General features: G+C 45.3%; 1 protein-coding gene across 1 annotated transcript; it reads left to right on the top strand.

The window, feature by feature from the left end:
* The first annotated feature begins 720 nt into the window (after window positions 1-720).
* Window positions 721-18325, top strand: TGM7 (transglutaminase 7). The gene is made up of 12 exons (XM_025919229.2): window positions 721-897; window positions 1563-1808; window positions 2410-2528; window positions 4158-4286; window positions 4375-4552; window positions 7060-7198; window positions 11910-12013; window positions 12362-12604; window positions 14587-14913; window positions 15316-15476; window positions 17498-17631; window positions 17867-18325. The coding sequence occupies exons 1-12, from the start codon at window positions 786-788 to the stop codon at window positions 18126-18128; spliced, it is 2154 nt and encodes a 717-aa protein (XP_025775014.2). The 5' UTR covers window positions 721-785; the 3' UTR covers window positions 18129-18325.
* The last annotated feature ends 2654 nt before the right edge of the window (window positions 18326-20979 follow it).

The following is a 20979-nucleotide window of genomic DNA, read 5'->3' as shown; positions in this document are numbered from 1 at the left end:
CATCTTAAGCAGGGACTTGCCTGTAGCTGAGGTCACAGCCTCTAGTCAGCCCACTGACTTAATTCATACAAAATTCTAATATGTTCTTTCTTCCATCAGCATGATAATAGAGTAACTTTTGGAAAGATTGTCAACAAAAGTGGTTAACAGTATGTGGTGGCACTTCATGGATTAAGTGTCAATTATCTGGAAACCTTTCTCTTCCTGGGACCCTAATTTTGTGGTTTTTTTTTTTTAATGTTTATTTATTTTTGAGAGGGAGAGAGACAGAGTGCCAGGGAGGGAGGGGCAGAGAGGGAGGGAGACACAGAATCTGAAGCAGGCTCTAGGCTCTGAGCTAGTCAGCACAGAGCCCGATGCAGGACTTGAACTCACAAATGTTGAGAGTATGACCTGAGCTGAAGTCGGACGCTTAACCTAATGGGCCACCCAGGTGCCCCCTGGGGCCCTCATTTTTGAGCCCTATAGCTCTGGGTCCAGGTGCAGAGTCACCAGGATCACAATCTTCCCACTCCAGGGTTGGGGCCTGCTAAACTGCCAAGGCTAAGTTGTGAAACTAGCAGGCAGGGGTGGCAGAAGGGCTCAGGTATAGACAGTAATCCTACCGAAGTCAGAGCCAGGTGCCGCAGAAATGATTGAGAAGTGTTGGGGGATGTTGAACCTGGGGAGCCACAGCTGGGCAGTGACCTGTCTCCTCTCCCGGTACCCCTCCAGTGGCAGCCTTGAAGTTCAGGTCTGTGGACCTGCAGAGCCCAAGAAACAACCAGGAGCATCACACGCAGGAGATGGGCCTGAAGCGGCTTGTTGTACGCCGGGGCCAGTCCTTTCTGCTCCAACTACATTTCAGCCGACCCTTCCACTTTGGGACAGACTACCTCACCTTTGTGGCTGAGACGGGTGAGTTCACCCTGCCCTAAGGCAAAATTCACCTGTAGGGCTCCCACCTCCCCTTCTTGAGTGCTCCCTCCCCTCCCTCTTCCTGGGATCCCCAGGACCCTCTAAGTGCTCACCTGATAAGTGACATTAAGGAAAGATTTGGCCAACTCAGCAAATTGAAACTGTGATTATAACAGCCAATTTTTTAAAAGTTTATTTATTTACTTTGATAGAGAGAGAACACAAGCTGGCGAGGGGCAGAGAGAAGGAGATACAGAATCCCAAGTAGGCTCTGTGCAGAGCCTGATGTGGGGCTCTGTGAGATCATGACCTGAGCTGAGATCAAGAGTCAGACGTTTATTCAACTGGGCCACCCAGGCACCCTGACAACAGCCAATTTTTAAATGCACAATAGGCACTGTGCTGAAACTTCATATATATTATATAATTTAATCCCCATGACAGGAGTTTTAGCTTTCAGGTACTATGATGATCCCATTTTACAGATAAAAGTACCTGAGGCCCACAGATCTTCAGTGGCTTGCCCAAAGACATCCAGTGGCAATAAAAGCCTTAAACCAAAAGGATTAGCAAGTGGTGGAAGAAGGTGAGGGTCCTCCTAGCCCCCTGGAGTCATGTCACATAGATTTTAAACCTCACTGAGGGGTCATTTGTCTCTTACACAGGACCAGCGCCCACGGAGTTGCTGGGAACCCGAGCCACCTTCTCCCTTACCCAGGCTCGACAAGGGAATGTCTGGAGTGCTTCTGACTTCATCATTGACACCAACTCACTCTTTGTCTCCCTTTTTACACCATCCAATGCAGTCATTGGTCCCTACACTCTGAAGATAGAGATCTCTCAGGGCCAGGGTCACAGTGTGACTCACCCATTGGGAACTTTCATCCTGCTTTTTAACCCTTGGAATGCAGGTACAACTGCTTCGCAGGCTGTAATGACAACCTGATCCACTAGGAAGGCTCAGGGAGGTTCTTCTGAGAAAGCCCAGAAGATAAAAGCTGCTTATCTATGCCATACCACGTGCTCACTGAAAACCATCTTTAAAAAAAGAATTTTAATGGCATGATGAAAATGCTTGTGGTGTGATGTGCAGTGAAAGAGATCAGGGAACGGAACACAGTGTGATCTTAATTGTATTACATGTACGTGGACAGAAAGAGTGGCAGGAATATACCAAACTGTAGTGGTGGGTGTCTGTGAGTAGTGGGAATGAGTGATTTTCATTATCTGCATTCCGTCATCCATATTTTCCAAATCTCTACAATAGGCTTTCCACTTTTACAATCAGGAAATGATAATCATTATGTTTTAAAGTACAGATTATATCACTGGCCTCTAGAAGAGCATTATAGACTTTTAAAGGGTCCAGTTTCGATTTCTATTGCCACCAACCCATTCCTTCCCCTATTATCCAGCAAGACACTGTCATTACTGTATTTTATTTTATTTTATTTATTTATTTTTAATTTCTCTGTTTGTCTTTTGCCCCCTCTCCTACTCTTAACCACTCAGAGGATGATGTCTACCTGCCAAGTGAAATACTATTGCAGGAGTATATCATGATGGACTATGGCTTTGTTTACAAGGGTCATGAAAGATTCATCACCTCCTGGCCCTGGAACTATGGGCAGGTAATACTGTCACCAGAAACGGGGCCTGGGGCAGGTCTCCTTACGCTGGTTCTTAATCAACTCTATTAGCTCACAAAAGGCCACTAACAAATGTCACAGTGTGTGGTGCGGGGCCAATTTCCCAACCAGTAAGAGAGGAAAGGAAGGAAGGGGAGATAGCTTTCAAGTTTTTAATATTTTATATAAAAAACTTAAAACATTTTCCAAGTAGACAGGATACTAAAATGAACCTGTCTCTCAGCTCCAGTAATGAGCAATTTATGGTGAATCTTATTCCATCTATACCAGGGGTTTGCAAACTAGAGTCCACTGACTGTTCTTGTGTGGTTCATGAGTTAAAATGGTTTTCGTGTTTTTAAGTTGTTGAAAAAGAACTAAAAATTTTTTTGTGATATGCAAATTATATGAAGTTCAAGCTGTGGTGTCCATAAATGACATTTTACGGGGACACAGCCATGCTCATTCACTTAAGTATCACCTGTGGCTGTGTTAATGCTACAGTGGTAGAGTTGTGTAGCTGAGACAGAGACCCCACAGCCTGCAAAAGCTAAAATACTTACTATCTGGTCCTTTACAGAAAAAGTTTGCCTGTCCCTGGTCTGTACTGTCCCCATCCCTCCAAACTCATCACTGGAAGTTTTGAAAGGAATTTATAGATACCATATCATTTAATAGAGTAATACTTTGATTATAGCTCTAAAAGATAACAACTCTTCCTGAAAAAGTGAACATTATCATAACTGAAAAAATAAACGACAATTCTTTAATAACATCAAATATCCTGTCAGTGTACAAACGGCAGGACCTTTGGCTCTGGGCAACTTTTCCACTTTCAACCAGCAAATATGACTGGTATACTTTCTGCCTCCCTCCCACTGACATCTCAGCCCCATCCACACTCACCAGGAGAGTGGTGGGAAGGGAGTGGGGAGCCTGTGTGCTCCAACTGTGACAATTTGTGTGATTTTTTGAAACGGAGACATATGTCTGCATCCCCACCTCTCCCTCACTCACCTGTGCACATCACAGCTGCAAAGAGCCAGCATTCTCCATACTTCACATAGGCATATGTATCAAGTATATGTTATAAACTTATGTCATGAACCTACACTGGCTTCTCCTGGGTTCCCAGCTACAGCTGAACTCCTCTACTTGATTTCAAGGCCCCCATACTCTTCTCCCTCACCTCTCACAGCTGCCCTGTTTTTATCCATCTGGTCTTTCCTACTCCCTCATGTCCTCCAGAAATGAGAACCTCTAAGCCCCTGTCCTGGGCAGCACCATACTCAAAGACCTCAGGTGAACATCCCCACCCTGCTCTCTTCCTGTCTACCTGGCCCTTCCAAGCCTACTGGTGCTAATGGCCTTCTCTGATTTCTTGTCAACAGGGATCCCTCACCTCCAAATTCTGTTTGCATTTTCCATTAGAGCCACTCAGGTTCATTTTCCAGAATTCTGAATCTCATACACTCCCAATTTGACTTATAAGCTCTTTGAAGGCAGGACCTTGTCTAATATTTAACCCCATCCTCATCTCCAGCACATATACACCATCCCTCAAAGCCTGTGTTATTGACTTGAAGTTTTAGGATGCTCTTCTCTTTTCTCTCCCTTGAAATCACTTGGAAGTTTGAAGAGGACATCATAGATATCTGCTTTGAGATCTTGAACAAGAGCCTGTACTTCTTAGAGAACCCGTCCATAGACTACTCCCAGCGGAATGACCCTGTGTACGTCTGCAGGGTGGTGAGCGCCATGGTAAGCACAGAAGCTCTCCTGGCCCTGTCTGAGGACAATCTGAGCTTCCCTAGGGCACTGTGGGGACCCGCCTGTCTGTCCTTTGCAGATCAACAGCAACGATGACAACGGTGTGCTGCAGGGAAACTGGGGAGAGGACTACTCCAGGGGGGTCAGCCCGCTGGAGTGGAATGGCAGCGTAGCCATCCTGCGGCAGTGGTTAGCCAGGGGCAGGCAGCCTGTGAAGTATGGACAGTGCTGGGTCTTTGCAGCTGTGATGTGCACAGGTGAGTGAGGGAGAGATGGGGATGCAGAAGCATTCATTTAATTTTTGGGATGACCCTTTGAAGTCGGGCTCTGGTTATCTCCATTTTCACATAAGTTAACTGGGGCCTGACCATAGCCCCACAGCTAAGAGATGGTGCACACAGGGACTCTCACCCAGCACACTCCATACTCTTGGGGACTCTTGCATATTTTCCTAGGAGGGAGGTTGACCCGTCACAATCACTCTGCAGTCTCCTTGATGGCAGTTAGACTACTAAAATGGTCACTTGGATAAAGAAGAGTGTGGCCCCAAAGTGGAAGCAAAGGCAGCTTCTCTCTGCCACTGCTCAGGTTTCTCAGCTCCTGGTGAGCCTGGAGTCAGGGACAGCTGGGGGAAGCTTGAAGTGCAAGCAAATGGTCTGGGAAAGTCTGATCCCACCTGTAGGCAGAGCAGGCGGCTCCCAAATACTTCTTGGAGAGTTTCTTGAGGGGTTACAATAGGAGATTTGCTACTTTGCTAACTACCCACATGGAGCATCAGTGTTTTTTGCATTACCATTTATTTACGATTTAGTGCAAAGGTGTTGATCCGATTATCTGTGAGGATGAGGGAAAGACAGAATACTGAGGTGTCTGCCTGTCTTGCCCCATGCAAGGCAGGAGTACCTTATACATGCTACCTGTTGTGTTGTGATGCTCAGTGTTTGCTGAGTGAATGGGCTGACTCTGAATTGGAGGATGAGGGAGCAAAGAACAGAGAAGACAGAGACAGGGGCCAAAGACAAAGTTCTAGATTTTTCTGAGAGGGACAGCATAGCTTGGCAGATATGTACGGGTGCTACAGATAGACGAGATGTTTAAATCTGAGTATTCAAACAGAGTGACCTCACTTTGCTCATTCATTTTCCCTGGAAAATGCTCAGCACAGCACCAGCATTTAATATGGCCACGTTTGTCTTGGGCTGGGAAGTCCCTGGTTAGGCAGGTGTTGTAGAGGAGAGCTTGGGCCCTTAGGCCCTGGGATGAGAGGGAGAAGGTCTAGGTCTGCATCCTTACTCCGTCTTGAAGCCTCTCCCCACTCCCAGGCCCTAAAGTTCTGGGGCCATTGAGGAAGGGGACAGCTGCTCCCACCACACAGCCTCTGGCCACTTGCAGTCCTGGTCTAGCTGTCACCCCTGCAGAGAGGTTATGAAAAGCTCAGGAGATGTGCTGGGAGTAGAGAAGTGACTGTGAGCACATGGCTGGCTCCCTTTGGGACTCTTGAATCAATTGTAACAAAAAGATTGGTCAATCTCAATAGTCCTCTTACTTTTCAAAGCACTATAATCCTCCCAGCAGCCTCAGGAGGCACCCACTGCTGGTCCTGAGCTGGAGAGGGATAGGATAAACTTGTCTGAACTCCTTGCCTCGTTGGCTGAGGTGGAGACCTATGTTCCAAAGGTCACATCTGGCTCTTGGCTTGATTTTACTTGGCCTTGGGAAGATGTGTGTGTGTGTGTGTGTGTGTGTGTGTGTGTGCGCGCGCGCGCACACGCTTACGCTTGGGTGTGGTGGTGGTGTAGGTGGTGTAATATCTGCTTTGTGTGAGTAGATCTTAACTACTTAAGTGAAATCTTAAGATCTTAACTCAGTTTTGGGGGCACCTGGGTGGCTCAGTAGGTTGAGCGTCCAACTTTGACTCTCAGGGCATGATCTCAAGGTTCATGAGTTCAAGCCTTGCATTGGGTTTGCTGCTGTCAGCACAGAGCCCGCTTCAGATCCTGTCTCCCTCTCTCTCTGCCCCTCCCCAGCTTGAGCTCTCTCAAAGATAAATAAAACATTTAAAAAAAAAAAAAAGAAAAAGATCTTTAAAAAGCCTTTGTAGTACTATCCTGAGATGCCACAAGAGGATGCTGTTGCCTTATCAAAGATGGCTATTGCCTCATTGTACAAGCAAGTTCCCTCTGTCTCTGATGTCTTCCAATTACTTCTATGTCTATCTTGCCCTTCTATCCTTTCTCTGATTTCTTTCTTACCTCCTCCAAATCCTTGTATTTCAGTAGAATTACAGATTCAGAATTTAAGAATTGAAAATCATCTGTTTCAATTCCTTATTTTGTTACACACAAGGAGACTAAGGCCCAGAGAAGTTAAGCCACACAGCTTCTCTTCTAAAACAGGCCACAAGGCCTGAAGTTTTTTATTTTCTTTCAAATTAGCAAATGTTTTAGGTTCTCTGTTTTTAATCTGGAAAGCTGCTGAATGGAAAAAGCACTAAATAATAAATTGAGTTGCTTATTGTTGTTTTAAGTAACCTTCAAATGATTTCTTTTTCCTAGTGGGATGGAGACCATCAGTGGGGCAGGTAGGCAGCAGGGTTCTGGGCCTGGGTGCAGTGCTTTGAGAATAAAGGACTTACAGGTATGGATCTGCAAGAATCTTGGCCTTCTTTCTCTCCTCCAGCTTAAAAGTTAGAAAGCATGCATGGGGAGCTAATGATTCTGCTTGAAATGAACTCAGTGATTCTCCATGTTTTCTTTCTCTTTAGTAATGAGATGTTTAGGTGTTCCAACCCGTGTGGTTTCCAATTTTCGTTCTGCACACAACATGGACAGGAACTTGACTGTCGACACCTACTATGACCAAAATGCAGAGATGCTGCCTACTCAGAAGCGAGACAAAATATGGTAAGGGACACCATCTCAAACACATCTCTGCTCCATGTCAGGAAGGGTAAGGAAGCTCTGACCTGGTTCTCTCTACTTTTGAGGCAATATCATCCTTTATCTTGTTGCTGGTGCCCAGAGAGCAATTCCCTAACCTAGGAGACTGTTCTGGCTAATTACATCATCACACTAAACTCCCTTCAGAAATATAAGACTATGGGATAACATTCTGAAGCCCACAACCAAAAAAATTGATTTTGTGTTCTGTGAACACTAACTTCAAAATCTTTATGCATCTTACAGATGACTCTTCCTTCTTTGAGCCATCTGTTTGTGCCATTCTCTGTTTCTCCTCGGGCAAAGCCTGCACTTGCTGCTTTTGTCCACTTCCTCAGTCTCTCCTGTTTCCTCCTCTATCCACCTCACTCCCTCTCTGCATGTGTGTGTGTGTGTGTGTGTGTGTGTGTGTGTGTGTGTGTGTGTATGTGCCTTCATTTCTGGATCTCTGATCTCTTCCCCTGGCTCCCTTCTCCTCTGCTGTACTGTAAATCTGGTGTCATGTTTTTCCTTTTCCAGCCAGTTTCCAGGTCAGATCTTTGGGTTGTGTGAGAGCTAGTGGCAATCCTTGGAGCCCCTCCTGCTCTGAGTTCCTAAAGGGCTGAAGAACCCCCGATTCAATCAGCAGTGGTGTACCTGAGAAGGCTATATCACTTATGTAGTGTTTGGTGTGTGAATGCATAACCTGAATCTAATCATGAGAAAGCCTCAGATAAGCTCAAAATGAATATAGCTCTGGCAAATAAATACTGAATTCAAAATTTCAATGTAATAAAACAAAGGCTGAGAAACTGCTCCAGATCAAGGTAGACAAAGGAGACAGGACAGCTAAATGCAATGTGTGATCCTAGACTGGGTGGTAAAGAATGTAATAAAGGACACTATTCGAATTCTACCAAACATTTGAAGAGTTAATGCCCATTCTCTTGAAGCTGTTCCAAAAAATAGAAATGGAAGGAAAACTTCCAAACTCGTTCTATGAAGCCAGCATTACCTTGATTCCAAAACCAGACAAAGACCTCACTAAAAAGGAGAACTATAGACCAATTTCCCTAACGAACATGGACACAAAAATCCTCAACAAGACACTAGCCAACTGGATCCAGCAATACATGAAAAAAATTATTCACCATGACCAAGAGGGATTTATACCTGGGATGCAGGGTTGGTTCAATATCCACAAAACAATCAATGTGATTCATCACATCAATAAAAGAAAGGACAAGAACCACATGATCCTCTCAGTAGATGCAGAGAAAGCATTTGACAAAATACAGCATCCTTTCTTGATAAAAACCCTCAAGAAAGTAGGGATAGAAGGATCATACCTCAAGATCATAAAATCCATATATGAAAGACCCAATGCTAATACCATCCTCAATGGGGAAAAACTGAGAGCTTTCCCCCTAAGGTCAGGAACAAGACAGGGATGTCCACTTTCACCACTATTATTCAACATAATATTGGAAGTCCTAGCCTCAGCAATCAGACAACACAAAGGAATAAAAGGCATCCAAATCAGTCAGGAAGAGGTCAAACTTTCACTCTTTGCAGATGACATGATACTCTATATGGAAAATCAAAAAAATTCCACCAAAAACCTGCTAGAACTGATCCATGAATTCAGCAAAGTCACAGGATATAAAATCAATGCACAGAAATTGGTTGCATTCCCATACACCAACAATGAAGCAACAGAAGGAGAAATCAAGGAATTGATCCCATTTAAAATTGCACGCAAACCCATAAAATACCTAGGAATAAACCTAACCAAAGAGGTGAAAAATCTATACACTGAAAACTATAGAAAGCTTATGAAAGAAATTGAAGACACACACAAAAAAAAAAAAAATGGAAAAAGGTTCCATGCTCCTGGATAGGAAGAACAAATATTTTAAAAATGTCAATACTACCCAAAGCAATCTACATATTCAATGCAATCCCTATCAAAATACCAGCATTTTCACAGAGCTAAAACAAACAATCCTAAAATTTGTATGGAACCAGAAAAGACCCCAAATAGCCAAAGCAATCTTGAAAAAGAAAACCAAAGCTAGAGGCATCACAATCCTGGACTTCAAGCTGCATTACAAAGCCATAATCATCAAGACAGTATGGTACTGACACAAAAACAGACACTCAGATCAATGGAACACAATAGGGAACCCAGATATGGACCCACAAATGTATGGCCAACTAATCTTTGACAAAGCAGGAAAGAATATCCAATGGAATAAAAACAGTCTCTTCAGCAAGCGGTGCTGGGAAAACTGGACAGTGACATGCAGAAAAATGAACCTGGACCACTTTCTTACACCATACACAAAAATAAACTCAAAATGGATGAAAGACCTAAACATAAGACAGGAAGCCATCAAAATCCTCAAGGAGAAAGCAGGCAAGAAACTCTTTGACCTTGGTTGCAGCAAATTTTTACTCAACATGTCTCCAGAGGCAAGGGAAACAAAAGCAAAAATGAACTGTTGGGACCTCATCAAAAAAAAAAGCTTCTGCACAGCAAAGGAAACAATCAGCAAAACTAAAAGGCAACCGACGGAATGGGAGAAGATATTTGCAAATGACATATCAGATAAAGGGTTAGTATCCAAAATCTATAGAGAACTTATCAAACTTAACACCCAAAAAACAAATAATCCAGTGAAGAAATGGGCAAAAGACATGAATAGACACTTCTCCAAAGAAGTTCGACATCCAGATGGCCAACCAACACATGAAAAAATGCTCAACATCACTCATCATCAGAGAAATACAAATCAAAACCACAATGAGATACCATCTCACACCTGTCAGAATGGCTAACGTTAACAACTCAGGCAACAACAGATGTTGGCAAGGATGCAGAGAGAGAGGATCTCTTTTGCACTCCTGGTGGGAATGCAAACTGGTGCAGCCATTCTGGAAAACAGTATGGAGATTCCTCAAAAAATTAAAAATAGAACTACTCTACGACCCAGCAATTGCACTACTAGGTATTTATCCAAAGGATACAGGTATGCTGTTTTGAAGGGGCACATGCACCCCAATGTTTATAGCAGCACTATCAACAATAGCTAAAGTATGGAAAGAGCCCAAATGTCCATCAATGGATGAATGGATAAAACAGATGTGGTATATATATACAATGGAGTATTACTCAGCAATCAAAAAGAATGAAATCTTGCCATTTGCAACTACGCAGATGGAACTGGAGGGTATTATGCTAAGTGAAATTAGTCAGAAAAAGACAAATATCATATGACTTCACTCATATGAGGACTTTAAGATACAAAACACATGAACATAAGGAAAGGGAAGCAAAAATAATATAAAAACAGGGAGGGGGACAAAACATAAGAGACTCTTAAATATGGAGAACAAACAGGGTTACTGAAGGGGTTGTGGGAGGGGGGATGGGCTAAATGGGTAATGGGAATTAGGAATCTGCTCCTGAAATCATTGTTGCACTATATGCTAGCTAATTTGGATGTAAATTAAAAGCTAAAAAAAAAAAAAAAAAAAGATGTGGTAGATATATACATAATGGAGTATTACTCGGCAATGAAAAAGAATGAAATCTTGTCATTTGCAGCTACATGGATGGAACTAGAAGTATTATGCTAAGCGGAATTAGAGAAAGACATATCATATGACTTCACTCATATGAGGACTTTAAGATACAAAACAGATGAATATAGAAGGGAAGCAAAAATAATATAAAAACAGGGAGGGGGACAAAACATAAGAGACTATTAACTATGTAGAACAAACAGAGGGTTGCTGGAAGGGTTGTGGGAGGTGGAATGGGCTAAATGGGTGAGGTGCATTATTCTTGAAATCATTGTTGCACTATATACTAACTTGGATGTAAATTAAAAATAAATAAATAAATAGGACAATATTTGGTCGATTGATAAAATTGAAATATAGACAGTAAATTAGATAAAAATATTATATCAATAAGAAATGCGTGGGGTTGATAACTGTAAGGGAAGATCTCTATTCTTAGAAAATACACACTGAAGTAAAAAACAAAAGAAAAAATGTATTGATAATCTTCAAATCCATACTGAAAGAAACCCAATGATAAAGCAAATGAAGCGAAATGTTAATGATAGATAACTTGGGTATATGGGTATTTTTTGTAATTTTTAAAAATGTTTATTTATTTTTGAAAGAGAGACAGACACATGAGTGGGGGGGGGGGGCAGAGAGAGAGGGAGACCCGGAATCCAAAGCAGACTCCAGGCTCTGAGCTGTCAGCACAGAGCTCAGTGCGGGGCTTGAACTTATGAACTGTGAGATCATGACCTGCGCTGAAGTCTGACGCTTAACTGATTGAGCCACCCAGGCACCCTTGGGTATTTTTTGTACTATTCTTGCAACTTTACTGTAAGCTTGAAATTACTTCCAAATAAAGAGTAAAAAAAAGGGGGGATATAATTAGTACATAACAACTTTATACAGTGCCATATAGTACCTAGATTTTTCATGGGTGATCACTTCATAATTTATACAAATGTTAAATCACTATGTTGTACACCTGAAAATAATACAATATAGTATGTCAATTACATTTTAAATTTTAAAAACAACAATATAAAGCACTCAATATAGTGTCTGATACCTGACAAATCCAGGAAAATGTGAATCTTCATTTCCTTACTCTTCTCTGCAGGAATTTCCATGTCTGGAATGAGTGCTGGATGATCCGGAAAGATCTCCCACCAGGATACAATGGGTGGCAAGTTCTGGACCCCACTCCCCAGCAAACCAGCAGCGGTGAGTGAGGGCCACTGTGGAAGGATCTGGGCTCCGTGGGGGGCCTGAGCAGGGGGACTGATCACATGAGCAGGAGGCCAGAAAGGGGTAGTATTTTTTCTCACTTCATTGCCTTCAGCTGGGTGACCCAGATGACTTGCAGGACCTTGTTTTCTCACCTGCAAAGTGGGGAAGCTGATAAATGCCACAGGTGGCTGTGAGGATCGGATGAATTTGTGGGAACCTGAGAGCACTCGGTGTGTGAGGGTTTTCTCCATCCCATCCCCTTACCTGCCCTCGCCACCACCAGCCGGCCCAGTCCACATGCTAGCAGCTGTCAGCTGTCCTCAACTTCTGTTCCTTCCACAGGGATATTCTGCTGCGGCCCTGCTTCTGTGAAGGCCATCAGGGAAGGGGAGGTTCACCTGCCCTATGACACCCCATTTGTGTACGCCGAGGTGAATGCTGATGAAGTCATTTGGCTCTTCAGAGATGGTCAGGCCCAGGAAATCCTGGACCATAATACCCATTCCATTGGGAAGGAAATCAGCACCAAGATGGTAGGGTCAGCTAAGCGACAGAACATTACCAGCTCCTACAAGTATCCAGAAGGTGCTTGGGGCCCTGGGGTTTCAGGGTGGGTGGACATGACGTCTGTTGTGTTCTTCCCAGTGAGAATGGCTCATGCCTGTTAAAACCAACACCACCTGATCACCTCCTCCTCATCGCAAACTCCCAGGGGCTTTCCTGGACCCTGGCCATATGGGCCTAGGGCTGCTGGACTGAGCAAATAAAAACAGAGTGCCCAGTTAAATCTGAATTCCAGATCAGTTCAGATAAGCAAATATTTCATTAGTATAAGTGTGTCCCGAATATAGCAATGTAATATACTTAAACAAAAATTATTATATATCTGAAATTCAAATTTACCTGAAATTCAAATGGAATGTTCTTTATTATTATGGCAACTCTGTCCTAGGGTCATATCATGGTCTCCTTACATCATGGCAGTGGGGGTGGCAGCAAGGAGGGAGGTGGACACTTAAGGAGGGAAAGGAAGGACACCTGGCCTGTGGAAGGGAGTAGATGTCTCTGTGGAGAAGGCTAGGGTGGCATCAGGCTGCCTGAGTACCAACAATGCTGCTATGTTGGTACTGCTATGTTCTAGTGGTATAAGCCTGGATGCGTTCTTAACATCCCTGTGCCTCCACCTCCTCATCTGTAAAATGGGTTAATGATACCTCAGAGGGCTATTGTGAGGGCAGCTGAGTATACAGAGAAAGCACTTGGAGCAATGCCTCTGGTGCATAGTAACTTTACTAGAGAAGTCCACAATTTGGGACGAGTTGGAGTTCAACCTGAATGTTGAGTAGACCCCAGGAGCAAGAGAGGAAGACCCACTTAAAAGATTTGAGCATGTATTTTATTTATTTTATTTTTTTTTACCTTTTATTTTATTTTATTTTTTTCTTCAATATACGAAATTTATTGTCAAATTAGTTTCCATACAACACCCAGTGCTCATCCCAAAAGGTGCCCTCCTCAATACCCATCACCCACCCTCCCCTCCCTCCCATCCACCCCCCCATCAACCCTCAGTTTGTTCTCAGTTTTTTTTTTTTTTAATTTTTTTTCAACGTTTATTTATTTTTGGGACAGAGAGAGACAGAGCATGAACGGGGGAGGGGCAGAGAGAGAGGGAGACACAGAATTGGAAACAGGCTCCAGGCTCTGAGCCATCAGCCCAGAGCCTGACGCGGGGCTCGAACTCACGGACCGCGAGATCATGACCTGGCTGAAGTCGGACGCTTAACCGACTGCGCCACCCAGGCGCCCCTGTTCTCAGTTTTTTTTTTTTTTTTTTTTTTTTAAATTTTTTTTTTCAACGTTTATTTATTTTTGGGACAGAGAGAGACAGAGCATGAATGGGCGAGGGGCAGAGAGAGAGGGAGACACAGAATCGGAAACAGGCTCCAGGCTCCGAGCCATCAGCCCAGAGCCCGACGCGGGGCTCGAACTCACGGACCGCGAGATCGTGACCTGGCTGAAGTCGGACGCTTAACCGACTGCGCCACCCAGGCGCCCCTGTTCTCAGTTTTTAAGAGTCTCTTGAGCATGTATTTTAGAAGTGAGGATGTTGATGCGGTGGGGGAGGGGGGAAGCCTTTGGCTTTGATGATGATGATGACAGGGATGATGGTGACAATACTGATGACAAAGAACAGTACTGGGTACTTATATTCAGCAACTCATTTAACTCAAATTTTTGGCAACTCTATGAGGCAAGGAGATATATCTGGGTTATAAAGGAAAGAATTGAGCACCAAGGGATTAAGGAACACCTAGCTGAGCAAGATTTGAATGCAGCACCAAGCAATATACCAATCCCCTGTTCTCAGCCACGATGCTGTATTGTCTCCTTATGTGGCTCCTTATGTGTAGCTATTGTCTCCTTATGTAGCTGTATTGTCTCCTTATGCAGCTTCCCTTTGGGAAGGGAGCTGGAAGTTTCTGGGTGGCTTGTTTCCCAAAGAAGGCCACTGGTCCTCTCAACCCCTCCTTACTGAGGTCTTTCCTGGCTCTCCTTTCTGCCAGGATCCCCTGAGGAGCGATCTGTGTTCATGAAGGCTTCCCAGAAAATGCTGGGCCCAGGAAGGGCCTCCTCACCCTTCCTGGATCTGCTGGGGTCCAGGGGGTCTCAGGATCAGCCAGCCCAGCTGCAGCTTCACCTGGCCAGGACGCCTGAGTGGGGCCAGGACCTGTTGCTGAAGCTGCATGCCCTGAGGGTGCCAGACAGAGTCCACCCCCGGGGTCCCATCAGACTGGTGGTGCACTTCTGCGCACAGGCCCTGCTGCACCAGGGTGGCACCCGGGAGCCCCTCTGGAGGCAAACAGTGCACTTGAACCTGGACTTTGGGGAGGGTGAGTATGAACAAGGCCTGGAAAATCACCTATAGGGATGGGAGCTGTGGGGTCATGAACAAAGCTGGGATGGTTCAGCCAGATTACACAGAGATCCCTGCACCCCAACACACACACGTGCCAGGTAGTGAAGCTGTTGTTGTCAGGGGGTCACATATGCCATGTGCTGTACCTCTGACACTATCCCACTAGGTGAGACATAACAATGACTTCTGGGGGCAGTAAGTATAGGTTAAGTACACTGTATCTTTCTCTTTGTTATGCAAACATACTTTCACACACATACAGACTCACACACATAGTCTCTCACACATACAAATTTCCGTGTGTGTGTGTGTGTGTGTGTGTGTGTGTGTGTGTGTCTTTGTTTCCAGACTCAAGATGTCTTTTGTCTGTGCTTAGAGATACAGTGGCTGCTCTTGCTACCCTACGACAATTATAGAAACAAGCTGACAGATGAGAAGCTGATCCGTGTGTCTGGCATTGCCAAGGTGGAGGATATGGGGAGGTCCATGCTGGTCCTAAAAGATATCTCTCTGGAACCTCCCAATTTATCTATTGAGGTAAGGTGTCTTGGACAGAGATGGAGCCCGGAAGCCCTTTGACTCACCCGACCCAGGGGCTGGGGCTACAGCAGTGAATGAGATACAGTCCCTGCTTCAGACACCAAATAGATGATTAAAGCACAGTATGGTGTTGTCTTGTCCTCTGTGCAAAGTGCAGGGCAGAGTGGAAGTCTTCCCAGAGGAAGTGACATTTTGTGGAGGATGCATAGGAAGACACTGTCCAGAGAAATGAGGTGGAGATGAAAGCATTTTAAGTAGGGAGATAGCTTTGCAGAGGCAGAGAGACAGGAGAGGCATGGCTGGGAGATTGAGTAGAGGAGCCAGATTTGAGAAAAACCACAAGTGAAATTCCAAAGGTGACTGCAGATAACACAGGGTTGACAGGGAAGAGGGAGGACATATGAAAGGAGCCTCAGATTTGAGTTCTAAGATTGTGTGGCTGGCAAGGTCATTACAGGTGGAAGAAGGATAAATGGAGGGCAGAAATATTCCCCATCTCCCGTTACCAGGGGTTTTCCTTCCCTCAAAGCCTCCTTTCTCCATCTCCCCTCCTGTTCTAAAGAACTTGCCCACTGCCTGATCCCAACCTGGCTTTGCACCTGCTGGATTTGTTAGTGGCACACTCCACCCCAACCAGAATGAGTAGCTCCACATCATAAACCATGTGACCACCTGACAGTTTTCACCTGGGCGTGTTGTCAGGCCACGGTACGGCAAACAGTGGGCAGAATCACAGCCTGGTGCTGAGGCGAGGGCCCTGCCCCCATTACCCAGAGCCCTGGTTACAAACAAGATCCAATGCAAACACATCAGAACCAGAGTAGACTATCAATTGGTTCCCACAGTTAAGGGAACTGGGGATGATTTGTGTGAGTATGAAGGATCCCAAAGACATTTTTGCCTGTTCTACTTTGATGCCCTCATTAGAGGACAAGGGATTTGTTTCTTTCATTTGAATTTTAGAGAAGTCAGGGTGGGTTCTTACTTTTTCTTAATTCTCTGTTTGAGGCAGAACATGCCTTGAGTATGATCTGGGTGGTCAGGACCCATTTTAGTTCAACATATGTTCATCAAATATCCACCACCTGGTTGGCACCGCACTAGGCACCGGGCTCTAGAAGTGAGTAGGATAAAGACCCTGCCTCCCACTCACAGGCCAAGGCCATGCTGCCCTATGACACAGACCTCACATGGGATGCACAGAACACACCTGGGGAAACTCAAGAGTGTTTCTACTGTCAGAACAACGTGGGGGAAAGATCCTGGCTGGGGTCTGGGACACCTGGCTCAGGTCCTGGCTCTGCCATATCATGTGACATTGGCCTCAGAAGGATAGTGCTAGGGGTACCTGGGTGGTTCCGTCAGTTAAGCATCTGCCTCTTGGTTTGGGCTCAGGTTGTGATCTAGCGGTTCATTAGTTTGAGCCCTGTATCAGGGTCTGCACTGATGGTGCTGAGCCTGCTTGAGATTCTCTTTCTCCCTCTCTCTCTGCCCCTCCCCTGCTTGTGGTCCCTCTCTCTCTCAAAATAAATAAGTAAACGGAAAAAAAAGAAAGATATCACTGATAGCATATGGATGGTGCATATAGCACCACTTCTTATCCCATCCTGTGTCAGACGCTACTAATCAGTCATAACTCTCTGACTCTGGATTTGTCCTCAGGATCCTTTTCAACACGCCATTTCTATTAGCCATGATGAACAGATTGGAGCTGGCACTTTAGTTGAAATCTAATTGCCATCCTGAACTAGATGGTGGGGAGGGAAATAGATTTCAACTTCGTGCCAATTCCCAACTGGCAGTGGCTTCCTGAAGCATTGTGACTTTCTAAGACAGGTCAGGATATTTGTTAACCTTGAATACTCTTCAGCTTACATTCTTCTCTCCCAATTGCAGTGGTTTAGCAGTAAGGAAGCAGTCCCTGGTGGTGAAGAGAAGGACAGTGGAATGAGGGTACTGAACTGGAGTGTGGAAATGAGGCCAGTTGCCCACAATATCCCTGTCTTCTCTCCTCACAGGTGTCTAAAAGGGCTGAGGTGGGCAAGGCACTGAGAGTCCACATCACCCTCACCAATACCCTAATGACTGCTCTGAGTAACTGCATGATGGTGCTGGAGGGAAGTGGCCTCATTGATGGGCAGATATCCAAAAAGTAAGTACCATCTGTCTCATGCTGGTCTCTGACAAGGGGTACCTTGTGGGATCATAGATCGGTCCCTTGTCTCCTGAAGGGTGCCTACTTGCCCCCACTTTCCCACCCTCCATGGGGAAGGTTGACCTTGGTGGTGTTGGGGGGGTGGGAGGTGCTTACTCCAAGAGGGGAAGGAAACTATACCACCCATCCCAGCAGTTACTTAAGGCTCTAACAGGCTCTTTTTGGCTTTCAGCATTGGGACTCTGGTGGCTGGACACACCATCCACATTCAACTGGACCTCTACCCCATCAAAACTGGACCACGCCAGCTGCAAGTCCTCATCAGCAGCAATGAGATCAAGGAGATCAAGGGCTACAAGGACATCTTTGTTGCTGCAGCCAGGGTTTCTTCAGCCCCGCCCCGGCCCGCCCCACCCCGTACTCTCCCAACCACCCCCCTCCCGACTCTCCCTGAGCCCAGCACCCTTCCTACTGCTCCCCTCTTCATCCCCTAGCCCCTTCCCTACCCCCCACTCCTGATACCCTTCCAGCCTTCTGGCAGCCCCACCTTGGTCTTTTCTGCTCCTGAAGGTGTAATGTTATCTTTGCCCCTTCTCTGTCTGGTTCCTGGCCTGCTTGGGGTGAATGAAGCACTATTAGAACCTCTGTGCATCTTGGGAAGAGACAATAAAGACCTCTTAATTCATCACCAGTGTTCTCTCTTCTGTGCTAAGAATCTACTTATTGCTGCTGGCTGGTCCCCTGACCTGGCCCAATGCCAGATGCATTGGCTAGGCCCTCTCTGCTCTTCCTGTCTTAGCTCTCTCCTGCTTTAAGTCCCCAGTCACAAAATAAGGCCAATATGATTCCCTTAAATCAGCCTCTCTGGAATTAAGGACCCCAGGTCTCTCCATTTAAATGGTCTTAGTCTGCAGATGGAAGCTGAAGGGAAGTCTGAGGAGGGCGGCCTGGGAAGACAGTGACTGTGCCACCAGGGGGACCAGCCAGAGATACCTAGCAGGACTTCTCTGCTGCCCCCTGAGAGCACAGCGATGGCTGGGCCAGTCCCACTCAAAATCATGTGTGCTCATTCTAGATAATTTGGAAAGACCAGAAAGGTGAAATGAAACAAAAGAAAAATCACTTATAGTTCCTCATCCCAGAAGAAATCTCTGCTAACAGTTTGCCACATATCTTTCTGGCCTTCCTGCCACTATTCATTGTGCTTTTTTAAGTTATCATTAGGGGCGCCTGGCTGGCTCAGTTGGTAAAGCGTCTGACTCTTGATTTCAGTTCAGGTCATGATCTCATAGTTTGTGAGTTCAAGCCCCATGTCGGGCTGACAGCGTGGCACCTACTTGGGATTCTCTCTCTACATCTCTCTCTGCCCCTCCTCCCTCCAATTAAATAAATAAACTTAAAAAAATAAAGTTATCATTACCTGGCTATCATTAAAAGGTAAGAGATAATAAGTGTTGGTGAGGATATGGAGAAGAGGGAATCCTTGTGCATGTTGGTGGGAACGCAAACTGGTGCAGGCACTGTGGAAAACAGTATGGAGGTTCCTCAAAAAGTTAAATATAGAACTATCATATGTCCCAGCAATCCCACATCTGGGTATTTATCCAAAGGAAATAAAATCACTATCCTGAGAAGAAACCTTCATTCCCGTGTTTGTTGCTGCATTATTGACAATAGCCAAGATATGGAAACAACCCCAGTGTCTGTCAGTGGATGAGTGGACAAAGATGTTCACACACACACACACACACACACACACACAGAGAGAGAGAGAGAGAGAGAGAGAGAGAGAGAGAGAGAGAGAGAAATATTATTCAACCATGAAAAAGAAAGGAAATCCTGCCCTTTGCTATACCATGGATGGACTTTGAGGGCATTATGCTAAGTGAGAGATAAGTCAGGGGACAACAAGTACTTTATGATATCACTTATCTGTGGAGTCTAAAAAAGCTGAACTCCTAGAAACAGAGAGTAGATTGGTGGTAAGTGGGGCCTGGGGGTGAGGGAATTGGGGAGATGTTAGTCAAAGAGAAGAAACTTCCACTTGGTAGATAAATAAATTCTGGAGATCTAATGCACAGCATCATGATTATAGTTAATAATAGTGTATTTTATACTTCAAACTTACCAAGAGACCAGGTCTTAAATGTTCTCACTGCAAAAAAGAAATAACTGTGTCATGATGGAGGTATCAGTAACACTATGGTAGTAACATTACAACATACAAATGTATCAGATCAACAGGTTGTACACCTTAAGCTTACACAATAGTATATGCCAATTATATCTCAATTTAAAAAATTAAAATATGGTTATCATTATAAATTGGCATATTTGCGTCATGGAAATTTTGGAAATTCCAGAAACACAGAAAAGGAGAGCATGCTCTTGCAGGTTTTCAGACGTGGGCCCTTTATCCTTGCCACTGCTCATCTGCTCAGTGGCTCTGCAGGTTCACTTGGCTTATCTCACCACCCTCTCCTCCTCCTCCTCCTCCTCCTCCTCCTCTCCCCTCTCCCCCCTCCCCTTCCCTCTCATCCTTCTTCTCTCTCTGTTTTTTAAAATTTATTTTGCTTTCGCAGGCTGCTTTGTGAAGGAAGGGCAGGAGCCTGCACACCCACCCTCCACCCTGTGTGCTGGCTGCTCTCGTCCCCACTGAGTGCCATTGGGCATTTCTGTGGGGCTCTGTCACTGCTTTGTCGCTGCTGTGTTCCAGGTGGCTCCTTGCCCACCTGCCAGAGAAACTAAGCTGGCTCCTGCGGAAATCTGAAACCTTGCTCCACCTGCCAAGTGCCTGGGCCTCCTTTGTTTAGTCATTGCCCCTCCTGTCAGGTCAGCCTGGGGGCCTGGCAGTGTCACTTGTGTCGCTGGAGGGAAAGAGTGGACAGGCTTCCTACTGGGCCTTCAAGGGCCTTCCATAAGGGCATTAGCCATTTCTACCTTCCCAGTTGACCTTTCAAATTTTCCACTCTCCTTACACAAAAATTGGCTGTAAAAAGTGTACTCTGCAGTGTTTTCTTTTTCTTTCATGTAGGCAAGCCTGTCTGGCTTCGTTTCTCTACCTCAGCTGGACAAGCTAGACAATCTCAAAGTCCCTTCCAGCTCCAAAGGCCCTCAGGACCCAGGATGCTGGGGCTCATGGCCCCTGTTGCAGAGCGCCTTCAGACTAGGTCCTGGCCAACACTCCTTCACTGTCCTTGCCCTCCCCTTATCTCATAAAACCCGGTGTGCTGGCCTCCCAGGCAGTGGGTGCCCACAGACAAACTCTGAAAGAAATGTCCTGGCTGTGCAGCAGGGGGCACAAAGCAGACCAGCTCCCAGGTCTCCTGATTGCTGGTCTTCCCC

Source organism: Puma concolor, chromosome B3, assembly GCF_028749965.1.
Source record: "Puma concolor isolate L17-30 chromosome B3, mPumCon1.1.hap2, whole genome shotgun sequence".
In the NCBI taxonomy this organism is placed as follows: Eukaryota; Metazoa; Chordata; class Mammalia; order Carnivora; family Felidae; genus Puma; species Puma concolor.
This window is presented reverse-complemented; position numbering and strand designations above follow the sequence as displayed.

Excerpts from the sequence above, each read along its gene's own strand:
- TGM7 (XM_025919229.2), top strand. The coding sequence starts at position 786 with ATGGGCCTGAAGCGGCTTGTTGTACGCCGGGGCCAGTCCTTTCTGCTC. Across the intron at positions 12,014-12,361 it reads TCCCCAGCAAACCAGCAGCG|GGATATTCTGCTGCGGCCCT; the intron begins GTGAGTGAGGGC and ends TTCCTTCCACAG. Across the intron at positions 14,914-15,315 it reads GAACCTGGACTTTGGGGAGG|AGATACAGTGGCTGCTCTTG; the intron begins GTGAGTATGAAC and ends GTCTGTGCTTAG.